Source organism: Bemisia tabaci, chromosome 3 (genome assembly GCF_918797505.1).
Source record: "Bemisia tabaci chromosome 3, PGI_BMITA_v3".
NCBI classification, from domain to species: Eukaryota; Metazoa; Arthropoda; class Insecta; order Hemiptera; family Aleyrodidae; genus Bemisia; species Bemisia tabaci.
In genome coordinates, this window is record NC_092795.1 from 14,108,540 (window position 1) to 14,119,931 (window position 11,392).

Here is an 11,392-nt window from a genome sequence, read left to right on the forward strand (position 1 = left end):
GGCAAATGTAGCGGAATTAAGAGATGAAAAGCACGGGACTGTAAAACTCTTGATATTTTGTGACTCTGAAAAACTCACATCAAATTTTATTTTATCGGAGACGCACAACTTTTACTATTTAACTGTAAAAGTTCTCAGGATACTTGGCAGCACACGTTGCACCTGCATTATTCCATTAAAAAGTATTAATTTTTTTTTCTTTACGTCATTCAAATATTTTATAAAACCATTTGGTCCTTTTATTTAGACAATTTGCAAACAGTGTATAATGTCGGTGACGAAATACAGAGAAAACATTTTCTAGTATACTAGAACTTTGAGGCGATAGGAAAATAATCCACAGTGATAATTATTATAATTGGATAATAGATTATTCAATTTTATTATTTTTTATTTTATTATAATTTTTTTTTCACAGGCTTGCATCGCATTGTATTCTTACTGATGGAGCAGTTAGATGGGCGAGTACTATACGAAGGGAAACACTTAGCCTCTACGTAAGCATTGCAAACATTTAGGCCTTACACTTCTTTAAAAAATAAGTCCATTTTAATTGGGAGGTTTTAGAAGACAAATTATCTGTTCAAGGGTTTCTAAGATTTTAGGAGCAGGGCTGAAAGGTTTATTTGGGCCAGCTTTGATACTTAGGACTGCAGTTGAAGGAAGCTTCAGCAAATAAAAGAACAGACTCAGCTTGAAGGGGATTTTTGCTAAAGTTTCCGCGTGAATACAAACGAACCAATTATGAATGCGTGATGATTCGAAGAAGAATTGGACTGCATGTTTTAATGAGGAACTACCTTTTCTGGCTCATTCATAAAATCACCTGTCTGCATAGGGAAACTAAAAGCACATACGATTTTTCTAATATTATAGTCAGAAACTGTAGCTCCTAATTGAAACATGCAGTCCGGTTGCACCACCCCGAAGATTTGTATTTGAAGTAAGCCCCTATTTGACTTGTATTGTGAGTCCTATAACCTGAATTTTTTTTAAAAATACTACCAGCGTAGATGAACCCCTCTCGTTCGAAAGCTCGATTTTTCCCGTTCGATAAGGTTCCTAGTCATCAAAATACCATACAACAGAAAACTGAAATAGATCATTGGAATCGATTTCATGAGTACCTACTACCTAGGACCTCTTGCAAAGGCAAAACACGTGCCAGCTCACAATTGAATCGGTCAGTTACAAAAGGGCTCGAGCGCCAGATACAAAAATACGAAAAAAACAGTAGAAACTGTATGAACCAACCCGTTTTAAATTGCAGATTAATCAATAATGTGATTAATTAATTCATCGCTTTAATATTTTAGAGCTCCGAGATTTATAAGGGATCAATTAAAACGGTTATTCCCATTTTTCTCGAATTCTCATTTCTGGCGCTTGAGCCCTTCTGTAATTCATCGATTCAATTCAAATGTCGTCTCTTTTTTTACGAAGGGTTTATACGAGGGTAGAATTAGAAAGAAAAAAACTTAGACAAAATTAACAAAATTTTGTTTTTCTGTATGACTGCCCCCTGTTGCTAAAAAAAAAACGCCTCAGTGCATTTCATTCAATTTTTTTGCAAAATATTTTCCATTGGAAGCTCACGGAGCATACTAGAAAATGACGTTGATAATTCTACATTTTTGGAGAATAAGTTGAAGAAGAATCTGCGACGCGGTGCCGGGAATCCAAAATTTTTGTGTTTTTTCTATTTTACCATTGGTAGGTACGTTTTGCCCGACGGAGTTGTAGTCGATTTCTTAAAATGACAAAATCCTAATGCAACTATATTGACAGTCACAGGCCTTTATTTTTGCCAGGCTGTCGAAGACAAAAATATTCCTTGTGTTAATATGGAATAGACAACGAACTTATTCTATCCTTCGATATCTGCCCCTCCGCAGCACATAATCGCACGTATCTTCCGTTTTTCTCCCCAAATTGTGCGTTTGAGTGATCCTTCGTTTTTCTTTCAGGGCTTGCGAAAGCAGACGATCGTGCCACAATACGACAGAATTCATGGTAAAGTACAATTTAACTGCACCAGTTGCTGGAAATTTTTTCACTTCTGGATTCATAAAATCAACCAAAGAGCCTCAAACATCTTGACTACTGACTATTAAAAATGTACGTCCTTCCATTGAGACTATTTATTTAGCCCTCTATGGCATTAATTTAAGTTGGATCTTGGATTCTGGGGGATGAAAATCTATGTCGTAGCTTTTATAAAAATGTTGGTAAACATTTTTCAAAAAAAAAATGATAAAAATTTGCAACATCATGCTACAAAAGAATACTTTAGTTTTTGAAAAAAAAAATTAAAACACGCGTTTTCAGAAATGAGTGACCCGATTACATATAGGGTAGTTTCTTTCTTTACTGCTTAGCCGAAGCATGATTACACTCATACCCTCATTGTTAGAGTTTTGTGGAGACGAAAATGAAAATGACATGCTTAACTTTCCTGAGTTATTCGACAAATGTGTATTACTGTGGTTGAATATCTTTATCGGATGAACAAGCGATTATACATTGCGCTTTAAATTTCTTTCTTTTCGCTGTGACATGAAGACGAAATACATTCTTAAAAAAAACTCATATTGCCTTTCAACTTATTACTTTAAATACATCCTTAAAATTTTTGCAGCCAATAAAAAATCATTTTACGGCATGTAGTTTTCAAGCTTTGAAAAGTGGCAGCACACTGTAAAATAAATAGTCATCAAATTCTTTATGAATCATACGGGGGCATAAGACACTCAGCCTTTGATTACAGAAAAATTCTAAAAATTGTCAACGTCAAGTGCGACGACAGTTGTTCTCAGGCCAGGAGTAATTCAACTCTCACAATCAAAGAGAGAGATAAGAACGCGATAGTCCGCACCAGAAACACGTGGGAATCATCATTGATGGACAACGGTAAGGCAACTCTTTAGTCTTGTGATTCATTTTTCCATATTTCAGCCATTTCGAGTTATCTGGTAAAATCGCGCGTTAGGTCAACTCTATTGATTCCGATGTAATTCAGAATATTTGGGACTTCTTCTCGTATAACATGTGCAAGATGGGGCGACAAAATATATCACTCACTGGGAACCTTAATTGGAAATTTCGTAGAGTCTAAAGGCTAAATTCTCCCAAAAATTCGAATTCAGTACCTCTTTACTCCCGCTCCCGAGACACTGATATGGTTCAAAATTGAACGATTTTTTCCATTTTTTCCTCCTTTTTTCGGCAACGTTTCTAGCATTTGAACAGATAAGATACTCATTCGCCTGCTCTAAACCTTTTTTAATTTAGAAAACATGCTTTCTGGAATCTTATGCATTTCACTTCTTTTTCACCGCTTGGAGGGAACTTCCCGCCCGGAAATCAAAGTAGGTAAATTAGAACCCGATACAATCAAACAGTTGGTGACAGATCACAAAATTGTCCCGGATGTGATCGATGTTTCACCCAAACATGCAATTAAGGTACGTTGAATATTTATACACTTCAGCCATAGAGTACAATAGAGTCCCAATGTACTGGAGCGCCGATGAAGTCAATCCATGAACGGGCCATTCCGAGTTCCTTGTTCGCCGGAACGTGGGAACCATCTGGGAACCGTTTGGCATTTTATGACACGCGCGGCGGTTTGTGGGATAATCGCGGGCTGCGTGTGGTTTTCGAGATTTATTCATTTACATCAATCATTATTTTCCGCGAATTTTGGCAAATTGAGTTCACCGAAGTCATAAAAAATTCAAAAATGTACAACACTCCCGGTTTTCATTAAATACATTTTATACCTGTATTTTCTGAGCGAAGACCGGAGCTAGGACCCCGCGCATACGGAATCGCCAGTCGCCGCACACTAGTCTCAGTATAGTACTGGACAAAACAGCCTCAAAAAGTTTCTTCATCGGCGCTCCACAATATTGCAACTCTATTGTACTCTATGACTTCAGCATGCTTCACGCCTTTCATAATTAATATTTAGTTGTACAGAGACGGCGAAAAAAATAAATCACCTATCAATGTTTGAAAATTATGAAGTAAAATGAGCCCTCACTTCGCGCAAAAGACGCCATTGATGGAAAACTAATGACCTTAGTAGGATAGAAAATCCTACGCAAAACACTTACAAAACCGATAATTAATTTACCAATGCCTCAGTTTACCCGCTAAGGCATTGCAAGATTCAGGTGGCTCACAGTGGAGCGCGCGAGTCAATAGGAGAGGTCGGACAAAATTTGGAAACTTAAAAAGCTTTAACTCCGTTTATACACAATTTTGAGGTTCTAAAATGGTTCCATTGGTTTCCTCGTGAAATTTTCATCTAGAGGCGCGCCTCTTAAAATTTCAAATGTGACGAAATAAACATCAAAATTTGCAGCTTTAGCCAAAAATTTTATGTCCGACCTCTCTTTTTGACTCGATCCACTGTGTGGTCATAAAAACTATGATTCTAAACCTTTCGGAGTATTAGGCTACAACTAAGTGAAGGATACTGATAAAAGTAAGTACGTAACATTTTGAGCGCACTTGCAAACTGTGAATACTTTCATATTTTCACACTTAACCGTAAACAAATATATTCCTATAATCTTCTACTTAGCAGTCAGCAATTTTCAAAGGAGAGATTTAAAATCTCTTTAAAATTCACATCGTTTATTCAGAATCGTATCTTCAGAAAACAACTTTCACTCGACATCATCGACTTTTCCCTCTCCTAGCGTCTCTAATTTCTGGTGTTGGCAGGTTCACTGGTTGCATGGAATCACAGCCAAATTCGGAAATACGTTGGTTCCTGAGGATCTTCGCAAATCACCATTCCTCATCAAATGGCCAATCGAGAAGGGTGCTGTATATTTGTTGATGATGGTTGGTTAGTTTCTTACTTTCAGAAGGTCTATTGAATATGAACTATCAAACATTATGTTATTAGCTCATTTTACTAAAGCAAGAAAAAAGAGAGAAAAAGTACGTTCTTCAGTGGGAATTGCACGGTTTGGCTCACAACATTGATAGAGTTGAGCTTTGATCGACAAAAAATGGGAAGCTGCGAAAAGTAAAGTGATACTGGGCGAGCTGTCCTTATAAAGCTTTACTCTATCCTCTGACCGGTTGAAAATGTCTGCCGGTATCTGTTAAATTTTTTTTTAAGGCAAACTTGTTGATCGACAAGAGCATATTCCAATACAAGAGATAGATTAGCAGCGACCATATGCGTAGCTAGAGCAATTTTCTAAGGATGGTTTAACCTCCACTTTCCTGGGAAGGGTCTGGGTCTTCTCAGTATAAAGGGAAACGGCCTCGAAAAATTTGCAGCCAAAATTTTAACCAATAATTCTCAGAAATTCATCTTGCTTTTTTTCTTTTTTCAATTGCATTATGCAATGAGGCGAGCCAGTGTATTAGTTTGAAGGATTTCCTGTGGTGTAAATTTACGGGGTGGAGGCTGGGTTTAGACGATACTATTTAAAACTCTAGATGCTCATGGCAAAATACCCTTGAATGGGCCAAGTAATTATCGACGATGAAACTACCAAACCACGTATCTCGGTTTGCGACGTCGCAGACTTCCTGTCATACTTTATTTTTTAAATGAAAAACTACTTAACATCCAGTCTTGAAAATTTCTGTGATTTTTCCTCTTTGTGCGGAGAAAATTCCGTGAAAATTTCAAGGAATGATATTGATTTGGTCTACTTCAAAAAAATAAAATGTGAGCGTAGATTTTTAAACACCGCAAACGAGATACGTGGTTTGGTAGTTTCACCGTCGATATGCATCTGCATTCTTTTTTCTCTCATAGATCCTGACGTACCATCCAGGAAAAACCACACGTTGCGAGAATGGAATCACTGGATGTTCGTGAACATGCCGGCGTATCCGTTGATGCTGTTCGGGGATACGCTTGTAGAATATGTAGGACCGGATCCTCTGGAGGGCACAGGTTCGATTTAAACAAGATGCAATACTAATCTGCTTCTCCAGTCAATAGGTATTGATTAAAAAAAAAAAAAAAAAAAAAAAAAAAAAAACCTCTTTCCACTTTTCATGGTATTTTCATTCGAATTGTTTGCTTAGAAAAATGTCTAATCGAGCAAAAAAAAAAAAACAAGCGGGAAAGTTCTAATACTGTCGTATTAGAAAAGCGCTCAGGTGTTAGTCAATGTATTTAGTGAAGAAAGGAAGTATAAACTCCGTCGACTTGGCTGGGTAATGGAAATAAAACATCAGCTGATAGCAAACAAAGGTTACCAAGGAAACCGTAAACGCGTTTTTTTCGTTTCCCGAAAATGATAGTCACCGTTGAGCTCATCAGGCGCGTTTTTTTTAGGCTTCATTTGAGTTCAACGATCAATTTCGATAAGAATTACTCTACCGCTAAGAAATTTTCTTATAGAAAAACGATCGAAACTACCTGCGCATTACGTTAAAAGCGTAAAATACAGTTTTCACAGCTTTATTTATTTTAAAACTGGACCCCCCCCCCCCCCAAAAAGCCTACACATCGATGAGCTGGTGCGCCATTTAAACGAATTAGCACTAGTATACTAGTACTCTAGAGGCAAGTCGAAATCAAAAAGCGCTGCCTATCGGCTGAGCGCTTAAAAGATTGCCCTATCATCAAAAGTGTTTGTACAAGCAGCCGAGGTAATAATCCTTGTTTGTGTGAGTGTCGGCGTCATAATGTACCTGAGGTTCCTGAATGTGGAGTGCTACTTTTTAAGGGTATGCTAATCGACTTGAGGGCAACAAAACGATCACTATCCATACCATTGATCCAAAATCTCAATTTTATTCTTGCAGGATTCCACAGATATATTTTTCTCATATTCAAACAGCCGGGAAATTTAACATTCAACGAACCAGTTTTGAAGCATGAGTAGGTATATTTCATATTATACCTTTTTTGTTTTAATTTGTAGATATTTAATACTCCGAAGGGTGAAAAGAAGCGAAATGATGAGTTAGTGGTTTATCTCAGTTTTTTATCCAAGACACATTCTTACGATATAAATATAATTTCCAGGAAATAGTGCGTGGTTGTTTTCTGTTTTACTTATTTAGTGTTGGCTATGTTCAGCGTTGCAAGTTGATGAGACAACGAGTGTGTTTATTACTTAGATGTTTATTAATTATCAGAATGTGATGACGCAACCCTGCTTTTGCTCTCCCCTACAGACGAAACAATACTTCAAGGGGACACTTTTCAACGAGAAAATTTGCGAACAAATACAAGTTAGGAGATCCAATCGCAATAAACTTTTTTATCGCAGAATGGAGACAAAACTCATCAACGGGTAGTGATGATTACAGTTACGATGCATATCGAGTGAACGGAGAATTACCTCACCAGTTTAAAAATTTAACCTATTTTGACAAAGATAAAAATGATGATGATGATGATGATGATGATAATGATTATCATCATCATGATGGCCACGAATGACGGTGAGGATGAGGATCTCGATTCTTCAAGCTGAGGAAGACGGATGATCCAACCGCATTTCTCGAAAATTCCATGTGGATCTATTTTGAATTTACGTAGATCAAAGTGTCTCTAATTAACGGCTGTATCCGAATTGCGTCCCTGGACATTCCAAATTGCGTCCCGAGCTCTATCCGAAATGCGTCCGGCGCATACATCGGGAAGGTGGCAACACCGCATTTGAAAGGCGATGTCAATCGATAATGATCGAACATGTTCAGTGAAAAATTCCCGGTGTTTTTTAAAAGTTAGTATCGATGGCTAAATTATTAAATCTAATACGAAACACAATCACCAAAAAACTTGACGACAACGTTTTGGACCAAAAGTCAGCAACTCTGAAAGAAAGCAGCAGCAGACATTTTTTTCCAGTAAGAAAGTAATTTTTCAAGTGAAACTACCGAGACAAAATACGGGCCCTTTACACCCTGGATGATTTGCTTTTCCAGTTTACGACGAGACTCTCTTGATCACCATTCGCCAAACAGTTTTTGTAATATGGGAACTTTATGTCAACCGAAGCCTACCATTCACCGCTCTATTCCTATTTATTTTATTCTGCTTTCCGGACATTGGTATCAACATGAGAAAAAGGTGAGCAGCGTTGTCATTTACACCTTTTCCTTAAGAATTAAATGGACGTGATCTGGGACGCAGTTCGGAGAGTCCCGCCGGACGCAATTCGGAGTCTTCGGGACGGAATCCGGACTCACCCTAATTAACAGATGACAGGTAAAAAATAAGAGAAATCCTGTAATATTGAGTTGAAATTGAGTGTGATGAAGAATCTTACGCAAGGACAAAAGCTTATACAGGGTTATTCAAAAGTTACGCACCACTGGCCATAACTTTAGTTCTAATTATGATATCGATTTGCGGTTTGTGGCGTCCTTCCTCATATCGAGGGGGAAACTTTTTGAGGTACTTTTCAGTTCTTCACCCCCCCCCCCCCAGGGGGAGGGGGGCGGGGGGCAACTCAAAAATTTCAAATGGCAACCCCCATCATGTGATACATCGTTAGAAAGAGCATGAAAAAAGAAAATTTTTGGCGCAAACTGGAAGTCGATCTGACCCCCCTGTCAAAAGTTAGGGGGGTCCAAAGGTTATTTAGGGGGTCCGTACCCTCATTTTTTAGAGTAGCTTCGGCGGCTCTTGGACATACCGTTTCTCTTTTCAAAGAGTCCTCGAATACTCCAAGTCTGATACCGAAGTCTTCATATTGCCCCCGGGCCACCACAGCCCCCCCGTAGGGGGGGATGGGCCTGTTACAATGAAACATTGCATTAAAATGCGAAAAGTCACAGAAGAGCTTCAAACTTAGCATCAAATCCAAGTGGAACTTCTTGCCAATGTTAACGCAAACGCAGCCTGCGACTTTAAAGTGAGTTTTCAAAACTCTTAGCCCCCTGCCCCCCCCCCTCATTTTTGGTTGCAGAGCGGGTAAAAACCGGGAAATTCACTACAAATAATGCCCGAAACTAATGTCCAACTTGAGGAGGACCCTTGAAACGTTGCGATCAGTCGGAGCATTGAAATACAATGACTGCCACCCCCTTAAAGTACGGAAACATCCAAAACTCCCCCGCTGCCCCCCTCATTTTTCGTTGCGGAGCGGGTAAAAACCGGGAAAATCGCCAGAAATGATGCCCGAAACCACTGTAGAACTTGACGAGAACCCTTGAAACGTTGCGCTCAGTCGGAGAACTGCAACACAGGAACTGCCGCCCACTTTAAGGACGGAAACATCCATAAAACCCCCGCTGCCCCCCTCTTTTTTCGTTGCAGAGCTGGTAAGAACCGGGTATCATTTCTGGCGAATTTCCCGGTTTTTACCAGCTCTGCAACGAAAAAAGAGGGGGGCAGCGGGGGTTTTATGGATGTTTCCGTCCTTAAAGTGGGCGGCAGTTCCTGTGTTGCAGTTCTCCGACTGAGCGCAACGTTTCAAGGGTTCTCGTCAAGTTCTACAGTGGTTTCGGGCATCATTTCTGGCGATTTTCCCGGTTTTTACCCGCTCCGCAACGAAAAATGAGGGGGCAGCGGGGGAGTTTTGGATGTTTCCGTACTTTAAGGGGGTGGCAGTCATTGTATTTCAATGCTCCGACTGATCGCAACGTTTCAAGGGTCCTCCTCAAGTTGGACATTAGTTTCGGGCATTATTTGTAGTGAATTTCCCGGTTTTTACCCGCTCTGCAACCAAAAATGAGGGGGGGGGCAGGGGGCTAAGAGTTTTGAAAACTCACTTTAAAGTCGCAGGCTGCGTTTGCGTTAACATTGGCAAGAAGTTCCACTTGGATTTGATGCTAAGTTTGAAGCTCTTCTGTGACTTTTCGCATTTTAATGCAATGTTTCATTGTAACAGGCCCATCCCCCCCTACGGGGGGGCTGTGGTGGCCCGGGGGCAATATGAAGACTTCGGTATCAGACTTGGAGTATTCGAGGACTCTTTGAAAAGAGAAACGGTATGTCCAAGAGCCGCCGAAGCTACTCTAAAAAATGAGGGTACGGACCCCCTAAATAACCTTTGGACCCCCCTAACTTTTGACAGGGGGGTCAGATCGACTTCCAGTTTGCGCCAAAAATTTTCTTTTTTCATGCTCTTTCTAACGATGTATCACATGATGGGGGTTGCCATTTGAAATTTTTGAGTTGCCCCCCGCCCCCCTCCCCCTGGGGGGGGGGGGTGAAGAACTGAAAAGTACCTCAAAAAGTTTCCCCCTCGATATGAGGAAGGACGCCACAAACCGCAAATCGATATCATAATTAGAACTAAAGTTATGGCCAGTGGTGCGTAACTTTTGAATAACTCTGTATATGATCTGTTTTCCCAGATCAACATTGTAAGATAGCTTTTTGTGTATAGGTAAGTTCATCTATTTTACGATATTTTCCATTTAACTTAAAGTGCACAACGTTAAAAAGTATCATTAAGTCCTGCACTTCCTCGAAAGGACTTATTCCTCAGCTTGATGCAATCTAGCACCACATTTTTACCAATTTTCTTCAACAGCCTCACATTGATAATTTTCCTTTGAATTGCCAGTAGAGATATTTATACAGTGTATATTAATAACTTCTTTTTCGTTGTATATACTTAAGATATTTAAATATAAAATTTGTTAATTTGGAATAATGGTGGTTGTCCCTCTTTCCTTTTGTAGTTCCCGACATGAAAGAGCGTAACTGCATGCGAACGTTGTAAAAACTAGCAAATATTAATTTTACTGATGAGAGGTTTGGCGTTTCTGGATGATTTTTCCCGTGATTGCACGCAAAAAGAAGCTACATTTATAAATGAAATTGCACTTGAGCATATCCTTGGATAAACTGAATTGTTTTTGTAGATATTGCAACCAACTGTTTTGCAATGGAGTTGCAGAAAACAAGTTGGAGTGCCTTAGTGTGGGAGGCGACGAATTCAGTGGCGTGGCGTGCTTTGCGATTTATCGATTGAGCTGCCTGTTGAACCTATGAAAAATGATCGATAAACAGGATGTTCGCAACGAACACCTTAATAATCGATTCTTTGCCATAGCTTCAAATGATTAATATAGATAACAGATAATTCACACCTTGCCACTGGACGGATTGGCATCATTTACTTGATTCTGGTCGGCTTAGGGAAGTTAGTGTCCTCATTTGCCAGCTTCATTCACTTAAATGCATTTAAATCAAAATATTATGTATCCAAGACAACATTATGTATTTGTCACCGGGACGTATGTGGAGTTCAGGACTGACATTAACCCTGGATAGACCATCAAATTCCGAACCAATGGGCTTGTTGCAAGGTGCGGGGATTTGCAAATTGATGCCTGATTCTTATGGCAAATTTCACGAAAAGAACGATGGCGCTACAAAAAAACCTTGAAATGACCTCTCAAACTCAAAAAAAGCTGTTTTTGGAACCGATCCATTCAA

General features: G+C 39.4%; 2 protein-coding genes across 7 annotated transcripts in view; both read left to right on the top strand.

The window, feature by feature from the left end:
• Positions 1–11,392, top strand: part of LOC109033264 (protein D3) — a 59,509-nt gene that overhangs the window by 4,543 nt on the left and 43,574 nt on the right. Inside the window, exons 4-5 of one of the 6 annotated variants that reach the window (XM_072297882.1) lie at positions 419–497; positions 1,968–2,118. The exons of the other annotated variants lie outside the window; for them this stretch is intronic. Coding sequence (XP_072153983.1) covers positions 419–497; positions 1,968–2,100 — 212 coding nt within the window. The 3' untranslated portion in view covers positions 2,101–2,118. Of the gene's footprint in view, positions 1–418; positions 498–1,967; positions 2,119–11,392 lie in introns of those variants that run through there. 6 annotated transcript variants of the gene reach the window in all.
• LOC109033263 (protein D1) lies at positions 2,768–7,776 on the top strand. The gene is made up of 6 exons (XM_072297874.1): positions 2,768–2,910; positions 3,292–3,464; positions 4,735–4,861; positions 5,792–5,932; positions 6,793–6,868; positions 7,168–7,776. Exons 1-6 carry the CDS (start codon positions 2,901–2,903, stop codon positions 7,433–7,435), a joined length of 795 nt encoding a protein of 264 aa, XP_072153975.1. The 5' UTR covers positions 2,768–2,900; the 3' UTR covers positions 7,436–7,776.